This window comes from Crotalus tigris, unplaced genomic scaffold (assembly GCF_016545835.1).
Source record: "Crotalus tigris isolate CLP2741 ecotype Arizona unplaced genomic scaffold, ASM1654583v1 scf7180000017765.3138416, whole genome shotgun sequence".
Classification (NCBI taxonomy): domain Eukaryota; kingdom Metazoa; phylum Chordata; class Lepidosauria; order Squamata; family Viperidae; genus Crotalus; species Crotalus tigris.
Genome location: NW_024096620.1, coordinates 2,147,446 through 2,166,882, shown reverse-complemented (window position 1 = coordinate 2,166,882; position 19,437 = coordinate 2,147,446). Strand labels below are relative to the sequence as shown.

The following is a 19,437-nucleotide window of genomic DNA, read 5'->3' as shown; positions in this document are numbered from 1 at the left end:
TGTTTAAGATTAATACTTGTACTAGAAGTGGGGTTTTCAATTGTAATGTGTGGATTGCATCAAGCTGCTTTTTTCAGCCTTAAATGATAGATAATGATAGAGAGGATAAAGACTGAGAACCAAGCAGACCAATGATAGTGATTGCCTCTCTCTCCCAACAAGAATAGTCATGGAGAAGCTCCTTCCACATCCATGACCACAGGAAAAAGACATTGGACCAAAAATGTTACTCATCTTGTAATGGCTTGCCTAATATATCCCATCATACTTTCAATCCTTTGAGAGCTGTTTACAATCAAAATTTAGGTCTTAACTACTTTTCTTTAAAAGCAAACTATATTAGGTTATAAAAAATTTCACAGTAAGATCTTTATTTTATCATCCAGTTTATCTCTAAATTCATTGGGCAGATATTTTTTTTATCTTGCTAATTCCTTGTCAGTGCAATGTATATGTACTTGACTGCAAAATGATTAAGTTGGAGAGCTTGGAAATTGCTGTGGGCATAAGAATATTAAAATAAAAGTAAAATTTTCAGATGATACACCTTTAATAGCAAGATCTTGTTTCTGTTTTTTTTTAACATCTACAATGTATCAGGTGCTGTAATTATAGACAACAAAACTGATATGATCAATATGTTTCTAAATCTCAACCAGCTTTAAATTGATTAAAAAAATAGAAGAATTTGGTGAGGTAGCCGGACTTAAGACTAATAAGAATAAATCCAAATTAATAACAAAAAATCTTACAAAGGCACAAGAAAGGGAATTGGAAGATAAAACAAATACAAGTATAACCAAGAAAATAAAATATTTAGGGATCTGGCTTACAGCGAAATGTTCCTCGATTAAGGAGGACAATTATGATAAAATACTACATCAGATAAAAAAAGATTTAGAAAATTGGGAAAATTTGCAAATTTCATTTTTAGGGAGGATTGCTATGGTCAAAATGAATGTATTGCCAAAAATATTATTTCTGTTCCAGGTTATTCCAATAAAATTAGGGAAAACATTCTTTCAAGATTTAAATAAATTGATCACTAAATTTATATGGCAAAGAAAAAAACCCAGGATTAAATTAAACCTCTTGCAAGATACAAAAGATAAAGGGGATTGGCGTTACCAGAGTGGGCAATATACTACCAAGCATCGAGCTTAACTTGGCTAAAAGATTGGATGGATTTGAAAAATACTAGAGTTTTAACAAAAGAAGGACATGACTTGCAAGCAGGGTGGCATGCATTCCTATGGGACGAAAAACATAAAATACACAGATATTTTCAAAGACACATAGTTAGGAATGCATTGCTACAGACTTAGGAAAAAATAAAACAAAAACATTATATAAGAATTCCATTGTGGTTATCCCCAACAGAAGCTCTGAAATACCCAAACCTATTGGATATAAATAAGATAATTAGATACAAGGAATTAGTAAATGAACAGGGAAATTTGAAAACAAAACAAGAATTGGAACAAGACATTGGCAGAGAGATTGATTGGTGGACATTTACACAAATTCAATCTAAATATAAAGAGGACAAAAAATTATATGAAATCCAAAAAGAGCCGCAAGAATTGGATAAAATTATACATGGAACAGAAATAAAATTAATTAGCAATTTATACAAATACCTATTGAGATATAAAATGGAAGACGAGGTTGTCAAAGACACAGTGATTAGATGGGCAAAAAATTTCGGATATAATATAGAATTGGAGAAATGGGAAAAAATATGGGAAATAAATATAAAATTGACTATGTCGGCAGCATTCAAGGAAAACCAGTTGAAGATGTTTTACAGATGGCATCTTCCATCAGCAAAGCTTGCCAAGATGTTCCAGAATAATTTGCCAACAGGCTGGAAATGTAAAAAAGTATATGGAACATATTATCATCTATGGTGGACATGCCTAGTTGCAAAAAAATATTGGTCTACAATAAGAAAATGAATCCAAGAAATGATAGACCAACCCATAGACTGGAAATCAGAGATCTTTTTGTTGGATATTTTTAATAGAAAATATAGTGAAGAAATATGGTACTTAATTTTACATATAATAACGGCGGCAAGAATAGCATATGCACAGTGCTGGAAAAATGAGAATATACTATCAGAGGAAGAAGTGATAAGAAAAATCCTGGACTGTGCTGAGATGGACAAATTAACAAAAGAGATAAAAGAAAAGGAAGACACAGAGTATTATATAGTATGGAACAAGTTGTATGTCTGGTTGGAGACTAGAATTAATAGAGGAGAATAAATATGGAAAGGTCAAAAGTGAAAATATGTGTATAATAATGTATAATAATAATATGAATTATTCTTAGAAGTAGAACATGAAGGAAGAAAAATGTAAATAAGAAATAACGGGGCTATAAGGACAAATATTCTAAACAAGAATAAGGGGGAAATGTAAATATTAGATTACCGTTATATAATTGCTCTAAAAAAAGGAGTATATATATATATATATTGTGTGTATGTGTGTTATGTTTTGTTTTGCTTTGTTCTGTTTTGTCTTGTTGGTTAAAAATAAAAATTAAAAACAAATAATAAAAAAAGAAATATTATATACAGGTTGACCAGATAACTGAAATAAACATCATATTCTAAAAAAAAATATGTTTCTAAATCTCTAATCATTAGCTGACTCTATTAATGTAATATGTTCCCCTCTCAAGTAGAATATACTGTTTTTGTGTGATAGAGAGCTTGTTATCTGTGAATTATCTTATTTTGCTTTCCTTTCCCAAATTAAGTATGCTGGTATATTAATTCTCATTCCATTAATTTTATTATTCAAGTTTTATCAATTAGTTAATAAGTTTTAATATTAAGGTCCCTACATGCAATAGGAATTGTGGGGAATACTTTCAGCACTGGCAGTATAAATAATCTTAATTTACTGCATTGAACTGGAATTCTGCAAATCTGCTTTAAACCATCTGACTGGCTTTATCATAGTAAAAGGGAGATATTTTGCCTAGATCTGAAAATCTATATTTTGAATATGTATTCCAAAATGAATACTGACTCCTGTTGGCTAAACAAGAAAATATTCTTTTATGCAGTTTTAGGATTTTTTAAAACTTCAGAATTTAATTCAATTTTTTTAGAGCCTGGATTACAAAATTATTACTCCTTTAAATTGTAATAGAAGTAATCTAAAGTGCAAATGTGCTTAAAGTAGTCTGACACTTCTGATGAAATTACAAACAGATTAAAATTATATTAAAATGTACAAATAAAATTATTTAATATTTCATTGCCATATACTTAAGTATTTTTCTCAATATTAACAGGTTTTGTTTCGACTGAACTTCCTGGTTGTGGTACTGTGTATTGTAATGGATCGGTCTTATCAATTCTATTACTTCGTTCCTCTAGTCACTTTCTGGTTTTTAATCATATATGTTACATTAGCTCTGTGGCCTCAAATTATCCTGAAGAAAGCCAATGGTAAATATTTCATTTTTACACCAAAAGAACTATTAACATATCTAACAATCACCACCCAATACTCTTTATTTTTCTACCAGCATTTGAATATCTTAAAAAATTTCTATTCATTTCCCCATCTTTGCTAGATAGGAATTTACTAGAACAGCGGTTCTCAACCTGTGGGTCGTGACCCCATTTGGGGTCGAACGACCATTTCACGGGGGTCGCCAAACAACGTGATCTGCCATTTTTTGTCAGCCGATGCAGGGGGCGGCGCCGCGCATGCGCGCTGCGCAGGGGGGCGCCGCCGTGCATGCGCGCTGCATAGGGGGACGGCGCCGCGCTGCGCAGGGGGCGGTGCAGGGGGGCGCCGCCATGCAGGGGGTGCCGCCACGCATGCGTGCCGCGCAGGGGCGGCGCCGCGCATGCGTGCCATGCAGGGGGCGCCGCCGTGCATGCGCGCCGCCTGCTTATGTCCGGGGTCGCCATATAAAAAGGTTGAGAACCACTGTACTAGAAGTTATATATGTGACTCTTTTTGTGTAAACAATGGTTTTCAGGTGATTTTGGTTCAAACCAAACTACGAGAGTAATTTGAAAATAAATTTCCATTTGGTTATCAATGACAGACCCTTGCAGATGCAGAACTTTTGTTATATACATTAAAAAATTACAACATTCCATTACTTTTTGACAATCGCTATTCAGATTGAAGCACTTGTCACAATGTCTTACAAGATTTGAAATTCCTTAGTAGCAGCCGCTTGGTACCAAATCTGGGCTATAGGGAGGTGATCAAAAACATCCCAACGGAACTGCTTCAGAAGTTCTTGTGTGCATCTAGCGGTGTGTGGATGAACGTTATTGTGAACCTACACCACACCAGAAGTGGTGCCATAGAAAATGTGAAGATGCCAAAGGAGTACTACTAGTGAAATTAATGGAGCATAGTTTGACCATCAGTTCAGAAGTCTATTGTGAAACGTTACAAAAACTCAGATGAGCCATCTGTAACAAGTATCGGGGCATACTGACTTCCGATAATGTTTGCCCGCACACCGCTAGATGCACCCAAGAACTTTTGAAGAAGTTCCGTTGAGATGTTTTTAAGCATCTCCCATAGGCCAGATTTTTCACCGAGTGACTACTATTAAGGTATTTCAAACCTTGTAAGACATTATGACAAGTGCCTCAATATGAATGACGATTATGTCAAAAAGTAATGGAATATTGTAGTTTTTTAATGTGTATAATAAAAGTTTTGTATCTGCGAGTGTCTGTTTTTTTTTATTTAAAAAGTTTTATTAACAGTTACAAAATAAGCCCAATAACCCTCCCCCCACCCCCACCCCCAACCCCCCACCCCCCCACCCTCATCCCCCCACCCTCATCCCCCTACCCCCTATCCCCCCCACTTCCCAGAGCCAAATACAGGGTATTTCAAACATATTAAACATAATCTAATTAAGTTAACAAGTATATTAATCATAGGTTAAACAAGTTTAACAATTTATACAACAATTAAAATCATACTTAACCCTTAACTCCCTTTAAACCTTAATAACATATTATAAACAAATCAGTTTATAAGCAATTATTATATAATAATTTTTTTTATAAAATATTATTAATAATACTTATTTTTTAATCATAAAATAAATGGAACTTTTCAGTTCCATATTTAGTCTGAATATAATCTATCCATCTTCTCCATACCAAAATATATCTTTCTTGTGTATGATCCTTTAAATAAGCAGAAATTTTAGCCATTTCTGCCAAATTAGAAACCTTTAATGTCCATTCTTCTAATGTAGGCAACGAAGCTTTCTTCCAATATTGACCTATCAATAACCTTGCTGCTGTAATTAAATTCAACATTAAAATAGTTTCTTTGACATCAAAATCCTCAAAAATCCCTAATAAAAATAGTTGAGGAGTAAACTTTATCTTCCTTTTAAAAATATTTTGAATGTTCCACCAAATCATAATCCAAAAAGGATTATGGGATTGGTTCCTTAATATTTTTGCAAGTCCACCAAATATCAAAAAAAAAAAGTTGCATCAGAACTACCACATCTCCAACATTTGGGCTGTAAATTAGGATACAAACAAGATAACTTTTTAGAATACAAATGCCACCTATAAAACATTTTATAAAAATTTTCTCTTAAATTTTGAGCCTGTGTGAATTTAACATTTCTAATCCAAATTATCTCCCATAAATCCAATGGGATTGGTTCCTGAATATTCTGAGCCCATTTTACCATACAATCTTTAACCAATTCCGTTTCCGAGTCCAATTCTATTAAAATATTATAAATTCTTTTTATATGAGCCTTGTTCTGATCTTTAATCTGTATAATCAAATTTTCATCTCCTAATGTTATCCCCACTTTCTTATCTAAAGTCCACCTGTCCACTATTTGTAAATATTGAAACCATGACTGTAAAATGTTTTCTTGTCTTAATACATCCAAAGACTTTAATTGCCAGTCAGTACCTGACCAGATAAGTAATTCTTTATACGAATTTTTTCCAAAATTCATCCCCTTCGATATCCCCTCTATTGCATGTCCAGGAATCCCCCAAATAGGTATTTTATAATTTAACCTATAATAATGCTTCTTCCAAACTTGAAGTAGGGCACTTAAAATATGCGATTTAAAAGCCCGATCGACTTTCTTATTAAAAATTAAGTATGCATGCCAACCATATAATAAATCCCACCCTTCGAAAGAAAGAATATTTTTATTTGTTAAATTAAGCCAGTCACTTATCAAACTTAGTGCAGCTGCATCATAATATAATTTCAATTAGGTACTTTAAGCCCTCCTCTTTCACGAGCATCTTGCAAAATCTTAAACTTCACCCTTGGTTTCTTCCCAGACCATATAAATTTATTAATACCCTTCTGCCACTCATCCAAATTAGCGTCTTTTTTTAAAATAGGTATCATTTGAAACAAAAAAAGAAACTTTGGTAAAACATTCATTTTGACAGCTGATATTCTCCCCAACGATGACAGTTGCAATTTTTTCCAATCATTTAAATCCTTTTGTACTTTTGTCCATAATACTCCATAATTATTCTTATATAATTTTCCATTAGAAGCAGTTATAAACACTCCCAAATATTTAACCTTCTTCACTATCTGAAAACCTGTAAGTCTAACTAAAGTTTCATTATCCTTCTCAGTCATATTCTTAGATAATATCTTAGTCTTATTGTTATTAACTTTAAAACCAGAAACTTTTCCATATTGAGTTATAAGTTCCAATAGATGACTAACCGATTGAATTGGTTGTTGTAAAGTTAAAACCAAATCATCTGCAAAAGCTCTCAATCTATAATCATTATTGTTTATTTTTATTCCCTTAAGTAATGTAGATTCTCGAATTTGAATTAACAAAATCTCCATTGTCAACACAAATAACAAAGGAGATAATGGACAGCCTTGTCTTGTACCCTTTTCAATATTAAAAGTCTCTGTCAATCCCCCATTAATAATAATTTGAGCAGACTGCTGGTGATATATAGCCTTGAGAGCATGTAAAAACTTATCTCCAAAATTCATTTTTTCAGTTAATAAAAATAAAAATTTCCAGTCTAATTGATCAAAAGCTTTCTCAGCATCCAAAAATATAAAAGCCGCAGGAATCTGATTATTCTTATCCAAATACTCAATTAAATTAATAATTTGTTTTGTATTATACTTTATGTACCTTCCTGTTATAAATTGATCACTATGATTGATCACTATGAATTAAGTCCTTCACAACCTGCATTAATCTATTTGCCAAAACTTTAGAAAAAATCTTATAATCTACATTTAAAAGAGATATAGGTCTATAATTTTTAGGTTCAGTAAGATCCTGATCCTCCTTAGGAATTGATATAAAAGCCCTCTGCCAAGAAGGAGGAATCGAAGCTCCCAACAATATACCATTAAAAAGTTCTTTTAATGGCTCTATCATTTCTTGACATAACATTTTATAGTACTTAGCCATTAATCCATCTGTGCCAGGAGCTTTTCCAATCTTTAACTGTTTAATAGCAAAACCAATTTCCTCTGAAGTAATTAGGCAATTCATCACATTTTGTTGTTCAATAGAAAGTTTAGGAAAATGTACTGATTGTAAATACTTCTCTACATCTAAAGCCTGTATATTATTACTAGCATATTATTATTACTAGCGATTAGGTCAAAAAGTAATGGAATATTGTAGTTTTTTAATGTGTATAATAAAAGTTTTGTATCTGTGAGTGTCTGTTATTGATAACCAAATGGAGGTTTATTTCCGAATTGTATGTATATGGAGTAAAATGAGTTTCCTTTTCCTTAGGTATGATTACTATGGAAAGAAGTAGTTCAATGCAGTAGAAAGGTTTCCTTGGAGATAATATGATCAGGTGTTGTTGATGGTTGTGATGATTTCTGAATGGAGTGTCTGGAGGAAAAATGCTGGGAAGATTGGAGATGGGAGGGGGGAGGGCTAACATACAGATGATGCATTGCAGCATAAACATAATACTCTTGCAGCTCAATATATGCATTGCAGCATAAACATAATACTCTTGCAGCTCAATCCAAATAAGAAGGTGTTGTTCAATGTACAGGCCTATTCACAGGATTTACGGGATTGTTGCATATAACATGAAGTGTTTATTGTATTAAAAATAATATGAAATATTTCTCTGAACATGAATAATTATTTATCTTCATTTTTGCTTTTCCACAGGTAGTTTCTTCTGGCATTCTGGTGTGCTGTTAAAATTAGGATTCCTGTTTGTCTGCATTTATTTTTTAGCATACTCCGAGGTTTGTACTGTACTTTAGTGTGGTAGAATACAAATTCAACTTAGAATTAACACTTAAGGGAAAGCATTCACAATGTTGAAACAGCAAGGTAACAATTTAGTGTGTCTGAAAAGAAAAGGGTATTTTGTCAAAAAAAGTTAACTAGCTCTAAGCTCTGTGGTAATGCATTAACCATTTTCCGACAAATTGGGTGTTGAAATCCCTGACAGTCCAAAGAATGTGCATCTGTTTTCATAATGAACATTATGAAAGCTCTTTAATTATGGAGCGAGTATGTTAGATATTTAGTTTTAAGAGCTTTTATGTTTTTTATTTTTCTGCATTTACTATTAGTAAACATGGTGGTAGAATATTAGAACAAAAAATGTTCCAAAAAGAAGTCAAGGAAAAGAATATTTGAATATTTTATTAAGAATATATGTCTGTGTGTGTGCGTGTGTGCACGCGCGCGCGCACATATAGGCAAACAAAACAAAGCACATTCTGAAACAATTACAAAAATTGCCAAACCACCGCAGACAAAAGCATATCGTGGAGCTTAAAGGCTTGTGAACCATACTGAATTTTTCAGTATTTCTGGATACAGTGGGGCAAAAAAGTATTTAGTCAGCCACCAATAGTGCAAGTTCTCCCACTTAAAAAGATGAGAGAGGCTGTAATTGTCATCATAGGTAGACCTCAACTATGAGAAACAAAATGAGAAAACAAATCCAGACAATCACATTGTCTGATTTGGAAAGAATTTATTTGCAAATTATGGTGGAAAATAAGTATTTGGTCACCTACAAACAAGTAAGATTTCTGGCTCTCACAGACCTGTAACTTCTTCTTTAAGAGGCTCCTCTGTCCTCCACTCATTACCTGTATTAATGGCACCTGTTTGAACTTGTTATCAATATAAAAGACACCTGTCCACAACCTCAAATAGTCACACTCCAAACTCCACTATGGTGAAGACCAAAGAGCTGTCGAAGGATACCAGAAACAAAATTGTAGACCTGCACCAGGCTGGGAAGACTGAATCTGCAATAGGCAAGCAGCTTGGTGTGAAGAAATCAACTGTGGGAGCAATAATTAGAAAATGGAAGACATACAAGACCACTGATAATCTCCCTCGATCTGGGGCTCCATGCAAGATCTCACCCCGTGGGGTCAACATAATCACAAGAACAGTGAGCAAAAATCCCAGAACCACACGGGGGGACCTAGTGAATGACCTGCAGAGAGCTGAACCAACGTAACAAAGGCAACCATCAGTAACACACTACGCCGCCAGGACTCAGATCCTGCAGTGCCAGACGTGTCCCCCTGCTTAAGCCAGTACATGTCTGGGCCCGTCTGAAGTTTGCTAGAGAGCATGTGGATGATCCAGAAGAGGACTGAGAGAATGTCCTATGGTCAGATGAAACCAAAGTAGAACTATTTGGTAGCAACACAATTCGTCGTGTTTGGAGGACAGAGAATGCTGAGTTGCATCCAAGGAACACCATACCTACTGTGAAGCATGGGGGTGACAACATCATGCTTTGGGCTGTTTCTCTGCAAAGGGACCAGGATGACTGATCCGTGTACACCAAAGAATGAATGGGGCCATGTATCGTGAGGTTTTGAGTGCAAACCTCCTTCCATCAGCAAGGGCATTGAAGATGAAACGTGGCTGGGTTTTTCAGCATGACAATGATCCCAAACACACCGCCCCGGCAACGAAGGAGTGGCTTCGTAAGAAGTATTTCAAGGTCCTGGAATGGCCTAGCCAGTCTCCAGATCTCAACCCCATAGAAAACCTTTGGAGGGAGTTGAAAGTCCGTGTTGCCCAGCGACAGCCCCAAAACATCACTGCTCTAGAGGAGATCTGCATGGAGGAATGGGCCAACATACCAGCAACACTGTGTGCCAACCTTGTGAAGACTTACAGAAAACGTTTGACCTCTGTCATTGCCAACAAAGGATATATAACAAAGTATTGAGATGAACTTTTGATATTGACCAAATACTTATTTTCCACCATAATTTGCAAATAAATTCTTTCCAAATCAGACAATGTGATTGTCTGGATGTTTTCTCATTTTGTCTCTCATAGCTGAGGTTTACCTATGATGACAATTACAGGCCTCTCTCATCTTTTTAAGTGGGAGAACTTGCACAATTGGTGGCTGACTAAATACATTTTTGCCCCACTGTAAATACGACCTAAAATGATCTATTCTTTATATGTCCTAAATAAACAAGTACAATTTTGACTCATTTCTTTAATTGGGTTCTCTTTATCTAGTTTTAGGATTTGTCTGGAAAACATATTTATGCAAAAATAATTTTAGAAAGGTTCACAAGTGTTTAAGTACAATTGTATATAGATAATTGTATAGATAATATACCTTAATTCCAACAAAATCAGAAGGTTTTTTGTTTTTGTAATAAAAGTTTACACTTATAAAAACACAGCTGAAAAATGAGTTTTATATATTTTTCATGTTTGAGACACATGCTTATATGCTTGTGTTGTTACATAATGCAATAATGTATTTAGGCATGCAGATATTGCTATTTACCAAATGCTACACTATTTGCAGATACATATATGGATTTCCATGGAGATATGGATCATATTACAAGTAGTCCTCTGAACAACAGTTTGTTTAGTGACTGTTCAAAATTATAACGGCACCGAAAAAATGACTTATTACCTTTTTTTCACATGACATAACATCCCTATGGTTACATGCTCACAATTCAAATACTTGGAAATTGACTCATATTTATGATCGTTGCAGTGTTCCAGGGTCATGTGATCACCTTTACCCAAAGGTAAAGTCGATGGGGTAGCCAAATTCACTCAACAGCCACGTTACTAATTTAACAACTGTAGTGATTCACTTAACAACAGCAGCAAGAAAGATCATAAAATGGAAAAAAAATACTTAAAAAATATCTCACTTAGCAACAGAAATTTTTGGCTCAATTGATGTCATAAGTTGAGGACTATCTGTACGTATGTATCCATACATCATATGTATCCATACATGGATAGTCATGGAGCACAGAGGATACAAATGATGAAACTTGTGTGATGACATCACTGCAAGTGTATCCCTTTGGTGACATCATGGTTTGCAGATATTGCTGACTATATACTGTGTTTCCATATTTTTTTAATCATTCCATTTCATAATTAGCCTTTTAATTAATCATCGTGAAAAATTTTAGTACAGTAAATGTGCTCTTGAGCAGGCAAAGGTCTAGAGCAGTGGTTCTCAACCTTTTTAATGCTGTGACCTCCCAACTGGTCATAAGTCGACTACTCAACCAGTCGTAAGTCAAGGACAACCCAACCGGTCGTAAGTCGAGGACTTTCTCTGCCCGGGAGCGCCGTGCATGCGTGGTGCTGCCCCCTGCCCCGGCCGAGGTGTAGCTGGCAAGGGGCAGCGACGGTGCAGGGCGACCACCGGCTGGGCCACCAGCTGACCCAGCCCAAGGGATAAGGCACCTGCCAGGCCCCACGCGCGCCAGCAACCCTCCCTGCGCCCGCCGGCCTCCCACCTCCCACCCCTGGCTCTCTTTTACTTACATTTTTAGTAGTTGCTCAGCAGGGAGGGGTGGAAACTTCCAGACAGCTCACCTTCGCTGCAGACAACTTGCAGCACCGTTTGCAGAATGGGACTTTTGGCAGGCTCAGCAGGGCAGAGACAGCCTGGACAATTCCTATTGGCTTTTGAAAGCCAATAGAATTAGACTCTATTCAAGAGAGTCTATTCTATTGGCTTTCAAAAGCCAATAGAATAAAAGGGAGTAGCACAGCTAAGGGGAAAAAATGGCAGGCTGTGAAATGGTTGTTCGACCCCAAATGGGGTCGCGACCCACAGGTTGAGAACCGCTGGTCTAGAGCCTATAAAGACTTGGAGAAATTTAGCCTTATATATATGCATACTGTATGATTAATCTTAAACTACTATTTCCTTTTCAGAGAACCAATTATTGTAATAGTAGTTTAAGTTATGTAATCATATTAGGACTTGAGAATTGAATGGGTTAATATATTTGGCCATTATATTGAAATATGTAATTATTTCATTTTGCAAAGATTCCTGAACCCAAATCCAATCGAAAACGTGGGGTGGCCTGAAAAGGGCTGTGCCCAAGAGATGCCCTCTCAGTCTGATAGATTTGGAGCACTTTCCCAAGGAAGTGTAGGCAAAGATTCCCAAGGCAAGATGTGCCGTAGTGATAGGTTCCTAATGCAAAAGACTGGATGTTGTTATAAAATCAAAAGGTGTTTTAACAAAGTATTAGTGTAAGAGTGTGCACACTTATCAAGCAGGTTATTGTATGTTTTTATTGTTGTCTTTCCCCCTAAAAGACTTAAATCTAATATTTTTATTTGAATTGTACAGCTTATATGTTATATTAAAGGTGGGGAAAAAATCAGAAGTGATTTATCTTGGTATTATTTTTTTACATCTTGAAAACGTTAATGGGTGTGTGGGCTTTTTACATCAATTGCATGATAGAGTATGGAATCTTGTATTTTCATCTAAATATATTTCTACTCACGGAAATTGAGTATTTGTGTTAGATAACCTAGTACTGTAATATAGCTATTGTGTACATATATGTTTCTTTCTTACAGGATGTATTTGAAAAGATTTTTTCTATATGGCCGTTGTCCATGTTTTTTGAACTAAATGGGAGCATCTATGAATGGTGGTTTAGATGGCAATTAGATCGATACGTATGTATTTTAAATTTTTTTCATAAATACCTTTATGTTATCTGACCATAGTTATGCTGTTATTACTGAAAATTATGCTTGAATTATAATTTCAGTTTCAAAGCAAATTAAAATTTAAAAAAGGAACAAACATTTAATATTGTTCCAACTATAATATTAAATTAATGTTTGCTAAATGCTGAGATAAAGCAATATTCTTTTCTCTTACAGGTTGTTTTCCATGGAATGTTATTTGCTTTCATTTATCTAACTTTTCAGAAACGACAGATCCTCTCAGAAGGAAAGGGAGAACCACTCTTTCCTACCAAAGTTTCAAATATTTTCTTATTTATTTCAGTAGTGTTTTTTCTGGTAAGTTTCTAAACTGCAATGGCTATTTTGATCTAGAACAGGGGTGTCAAACTCAATTTCATTGAGGGCCGCATCAGCATTTGGGTTGCCCTCGGGGGGCAGGGTGGGTGCAGCCTATTGGGTGGGGGTGGATGGAGTGGGTGTGGCCTACTGGGTGGACATGGCCAGCTCTACATTGTTCGCATCAAGGGTGCCTATGGGGGCCTGGGCAGGAGTGGGACAGATCTGAGGGTCTCTGGCAGAAGGGGGTGGGACTGGGGCAAGTGCAAAGGCATGGTCCATTTGTTCATTCCTCACAAAGGGTGACACCTCCCCAGCATGTACCCAGGGGGCGGGGCCGACACAGCAGGAGCTGGTTCCTCGCTGTTTCTAGACGGCCTTGTGGAGCTAAGACTGAATGCGTTTCAGCATAGATGGCCATCATAAAATTGTACATGGGCTCCCAGCCGGCCTGGGCCAGGGCCAAGGCAGCGAGGGCCGTTCCCTCACCGTTTCCAGGATGGCTTTGCGGGCCACATGAAACCACTTTGCGGGCCACATCTGGCCCCCGGGCCTTGTGTTTGACATGTCTGATCTAGAATGTCTGCTAATAGACACTTACATAGACTTGTCATTTCCCGAAAAGGGATGATGAGTGTTTTACGTTTGAATGATTGCATGGATATTTCTCTTATGGGTGAATGCAATATCTCTTTTCATAAATAGTTGAAAAAATAATTGCTTTATTTGGCTCATAACTTTGTTTTATATTTGTAGACATATTCCATCTGGGCAAGTAGCTGTAATAATAAAACTGAATGCAATGAAATGCATCCTTCTGTTTCAGTTATGCAGGTAATTATATTCTCTTCTATACATACATACATACATACATACATGTATGTCTATATGTGTGTGTGTGTTTAAATTGACATGCATAGCTAATGAAGCATAAAGTATTATATTTTGCAAAGCAGTTATTTGATCTGGCATTCACAAATAAGAGAGCAGAACCAAATTAATTACCATAGGAAACAAGCATTTTGCTGATCTATGGAGCAGGGATCCCTAACCCTCATGCTGTGGACTGAACTGGTCGGCGGTACATTAGGAACCAGGCCGCGCAAGTGGCAGGCGAGCACACAAACTTTATTTGCGTATGCATGGGAGCGTTGTATGCATGAAACTCGCCCCTCCCCCATTGCCACTTCTGTGGAGCTGGAAAGGTTAGGGACCGCTGCAGTGGAGTGTTTAACTTTTGTACATGTTTATAACAGATACTTCCTGGTTTAATTTTACTGTCATCTGACATAAATTATGGATTCTATCACTTAAATATTTCTAATCAGAGATGTGAAAAATGGGGCATTTTAGCAGTGGAATATTTAGTTTTTTTTCTTGAAATGTTATATTTATTCCCCAGAGTATATCAGTATGAGCATTTTTCATGTTGTAAAATAATCATCTGGAATACCATCTGTAAAAAACACAGATGGAAAAACACAAATCACATCCAAGATGCCCGTATTTGTGTATTCCAGGGACTAAATGAAATATTTTGGGAGTAAAATGAAAAAGTGCATATCCCTGTTTTCAGATTCCTCACAACTAAACAGAAAGACATTTTGGAAATAATGCTTTCTTTTTCTTTCGAATTAAGCCTGGTAAACATTGGAATAGGATTCTTCGGGGTCTCTAGTGAATCTTTTCTCCAAATTTCTTCTTTGTTACAAATTTATTTTTGTATCATATGAGAGCCTCAAGAAGCTACTGTATGCACTATACCCTAGCACGATAATCATGCAGTCCTTTAGCAATATATGCAACCCTTGGAGCAGAAATTGTTCAGTGTGCTGAACTCACCATGGCCTGAATTTAGCATTTTGTTGGACATAACTTATGATTAATAGATGATCATTATGATTAATAGATCATTTTTGAAGAAAGTATTTGTAAAGATACTCAGGTATATGATAAAATTTAGCAGTTTGCCTGTTTCTTGATAATTTTCATGTTAACAGAATTTGAATTTCTTATACAATCAGTTGGTTGTGTAGTCTAAATGCATAGTATAAACAAGCTATATTTTTTACATGCTACTTTGTTTTTGTCTTTCAGATTTTAGCTTTCATTCTAATTAGGAATATACCTGGCTATGCTCGTTCAGTGTACAGTTCATTTTTTGCATGGTTTGGCAGAATTTCTCTTGAGGCAAGTAGCATCACATAGTTCTAGTTTTAAAGCTGAAACATCTAAATTGGGTTTAATAAGAATTCATTAGTAAAGCATCACATAGCACGCTTATGAGACCCCCAAAATCTGGATTGTGTTCTATATTCCTCCTGGATTGTAATTTTTAATATGATGCAAAATGAAGAAAAGTTAAATAAAATAATAGAAATAGAAATACTTGGCTATGACCATATCTTTATCTGCCATCTCATCCCATTGCTTTAACATCTGATATTTTCCCAAAGATGACATATAACCATCAGGCCTTGAAACCCACATGGATAGTTTTGGACAGTTTTGAGAGGCAGTGTCATGTAGCAGTTTAACATGAGTATCACTAGGATACTCACGTTAAAATCTACCCTCAGGCATGGAAGCCTCCCAAATGACTTGGCTGATGTTTCATTATATCATTTCAACCAACGTCACCATATGGTTTATGTGGGGAAAATCGCAGAAGATAACATTATTGGGTTGCCTTGGCATGACTAATACATAGCAAAAGCAATAGCGCTTAGACTTATATACCGCTTCACAATGCTTTATATCCCTCTCTAAGTGGTATATAGAGCCAGCCTATTGCCCCCAACAATCTGGGTCATTTTACCGAACTCGGAAGGATGGAAGGCTGAGTCAACTTTGAGCCAGTCAGGATTGAATTGCTGGCAATCAGCAGAGTTAGCCTCTTAACTAATGCGCCACCCCTCAGTGGTTAAAATAATTATGATTTTTCCCCATTTGTACAAAAGAATTTAGATTTAATATTACATGTGAATAAAGAAAGCAACTTGTATTCCAGCTTGAATAGTCATCAATCCTTACTAGAAGGAATTTGCTTTTTCATCAATTAGTGGTGTAGAGATGATACTTTGCTGTAGACATAATCTGTTTCATTAAACTTACAGAATGTAGTAACAGTCCACGTGTTCAAATGTCTTTCAAATCACATAGTTCTAATTCTTGTTACATTTTCTTTCCAGCTCTTCATCTGTCAGTATCACATCTGGCTGGCAGCAGATACAAAGGGAATCTTGGTTCTTATTCCAGGAACCCCGATGCTCAATATTATTGTCAGCACTTTTATATTTGTGTGTGTGGCTCATGAAATTTCCCAGATCACAAACGATCTTGCACAGATTGTTGTTCCAAAAGATAATGTAATGCTGCTGAAAAGGTTAATATGGGCATCTGTGTTTCTCTTTGGATTTCTCTTTTTATCATCTTTTCAAAAATAGTGAAGATGTTAAACTTCCACTAAATTCTTCAGACATTGCTTCAGCTTCATTTTATACCTCCTGAATCAAATGAAAATCATCTGGAATTACATACTCCCTCAACTTTGTTTCTGTTCCTGTGGAGCACAAGAAAGAGAAACATAGGAAGTACACTAAACATGTATATGTTGCCTAAGGATAACATCCTTTTAGGAAAATAGGAATGCATTATATACAACTGTATGGGAGAAAAATTGATTTTTCTACTGAAGGATTATTCTGTTTACAAACTTTTCTAAAATTAATGTAACAATCAAGCAAAATGAGCTCAGCTAGAGGCATTTAAGACTTTTTCTGGAAGCATTTCTTAAAATGATTAATAATTATTTACATCCAGTGTATGGAAAAAAACAAAACTGCTTATGCTGCAACAAATTACATAAACCATCTCTTGATGGCATTTGAATTCCTGGAATCACATAGAGAAATCACTGAAGAACATAAGGTTTCAACAGAATCCTGCATAGAATCTGTGAACAAAATGTCTGTAGTGATTTATTTTAAATTTCTTGGTACATGTATTATTTCTGGGGAACTTCTTAAGGACTGAGGGATAAAAAGACACTGAAATATCTTAATGTTTACAAACTGCATTGTTTCACATTTCAGTACAGTAGACATTCAGCAATTTCTCTACATTTAATGACCTTCACTTTGAATATTTTGAGCAGTCTTATTTTTCTTCCACTATTTATTTTTAATCAGTATTTTCAAGTCTCTTAATTTCAAATGTTCATTGGAAATTTAATATTTCATGTGATTTTCCTTTAAATTCTCCTTTCTGGTTTACTGCTGTAGTTACATTTTTTTTCTTTTTTTTTATGAAAATAATTTCAACCAGAAAACTTTTTATCTGATACACTTCAAAGAAGTTGGGTATTTAGCTGTGATTGCTCTGTGATTTCTGTAAGAATTACATTTTGCCTTGGGAGAAAGTTTTTTTATTCAAAATTGGCATGGACTGCATGAGAAATAAGGACAAAAAAATTTACCTCAAATATAGGAATTTCAAAACTATTTTACCAATCACTGTTTTAAAAGGGCTATGAAGCTGTTGCAGTTTCTTTTTGAAAATCATGCACAAGCCCATGCAAAATAGATAGTTCAGGAATAGTATTACAAGGCTTTAAAATATAAAATGCTTCATTATGTTTTGAACTACTGTTTAGTTATTCTCATAGTAGTATTTCTGTTCTTGAGCATGCTATGCAGATGTGAGATATATAGTAATTGAATTTGAAGGAAATAATGTCACTTAATCTGAAAAATTTAAGTGGAATATGCCAATACTGACATTTTAATTCTAGCAATTTGAAGTTATAGTACTGGGCAATTTGTAGTTAGAATAAGATAAGTGTTATCCAATATACTAACGTTTGTGTGGAATATGTAGTTCTTGATTCTAAATACATATTCACATTAAAAATCTTCCCTTTGCTTTCTATCAGTATCAGCTTCAGCACTAAGTTTGGAAACTGAAGGCTTGTGGTGAAATGGTGTGTGTAGTCTACATAACTTAATTTTTTTGCATTTAGAGGTGCTTTGGGGGAAATTGTTTGCAAAGAAATGTCTGCCTTTTAAAAAAAGGGATACCTTGGGAGATATGTTTATAGTATGTTCATTGGGGACTTAGCTTTGATACCAGTTGCAACATGTCCCTATATGTCTGCATGTTGCATCCAATTTTAGCACTTGAAGAATGAATAGACAGTATTATTTCTATGCATATGTGCAATTATAGAGCTTTTTATTTATTAGTGTGTTTTGATGTATGGAAATAAGGAATAAGGAACTCATAATTCCCATTGTAATAGATTATACTAATCAATGAGAAAGGAGAAGAGGAAATCCCACTAAATAATAATAGGTTTCAAACTGTTAAATGTTTATGTTGTATTAGCTTCTTGTGTAAGTCCTGTGTTTAGCTGATTTATTTCAAAAGGTGTGAAAAGTTCTGTTTTACCATTAATGATTTGCATTTTTTTTCTTCAATTTTGTTTAACATTGATGTAATGGCTGGAAAGTCAGGAGTTGAATGTACAAATGAGATCCAGTGAGAATTTTTGTTAGGGTAGAGTGTTTTGTTATGTTATAATCTGAGTACTATAGATATTTTATTTATCTGTTGTACAGATTTGGTTAAAGATTATTTTTTAAGTTTGAAATATTGCACTTGTTTGCTATATATTTTTTAAAGAATATATTTCAAAGTTATGTGAAAAATATGAAGTAATTTAAAGTTTAAATAAATGTAGTATAAGTGCTTATTTTTGTACTAAAGGAGCATCAGTTAAGTAAAGGAGTGTTATGTGTATGTGTGTCTTTAAAAAAAGCTTTCTGAAGTCTTAAAAATCCCTGTCAAATAAAATACATGAAAATACTACACTACTTGTACAATTCTTACATAAAATATTGCAAATATATTGTTAAAAATAGATCCTTTCATAAAAGACTACAGTAGAAAAAATAAGACCTAATAGTTGTTTTGCTGTGTATCATTTAAAATTGCAGTGTATCAGATTTGCATAAAAGGAAAATCATCTTGAATTACAATCCCTTCATAGAAAAACTAACAGAAGAAAAACCACAAGGAGCTGCATTTTGA

General features: G+C 34.9%; 2 protein-coding genes across 2 annotated transcripts in view; one reads left to right on the top strand and one right to left on the bottom strand.

Moving 5' to 3' along the window:
- The window catches only part of CASD1 (CAS1 domain containing 1), a 58,610-nt gene extending 39,395 nt beyond the window's left edge, over positions 1-19,215 (top strand). The window contains exons 12-18 of the mRNA XM_039341483.1: positions 3,313-3,469; positions 8,191-8,270; positions 12,895-12,996; positions 13,207-13,347; positions 14,104-14,181; positions 15,445-15,537; positions 16,539-19,215. Coding sequence (XP_039197417.1) covers positions 3,313-3,469; positions 8,191-8,270; positions 12,895-12,996; positions 13,207-13,347; positions 14,104-14,181; positions 15,445-15,537; positions 16,539-16,793 — 906 coding nt within the window. The 3' untranslated portion in view covers positions 16,794-19,215. The remainder of the gene's footprint in view (positions 1-3,312; positions 3,470-8,190; positions 8,271-12,894; positions 12,997-13,206; positions 13,348-14,103; positions 14,182-15,444; positions 15,538-16,538) is intronic.
- The window catches only part of SGCE (sarcoglycan epsilon), a 45,970-nt gene continuing 43,316 nt past the window's right edge, over positions 16,784-19,437 (bottom strand). Inside the window, exon 11 of the mRNA XM_039341491.1 lies at positions 16,784-16,909. Coding sequence (XP_039197425.1) covers positions 16,870-16,909 — 40 coding nt within the window. The 3' untranslated portion in view covers positions 16,784-16,869. The remainder of the gene's footprint in view (positions 16,910-19,437) is intronic.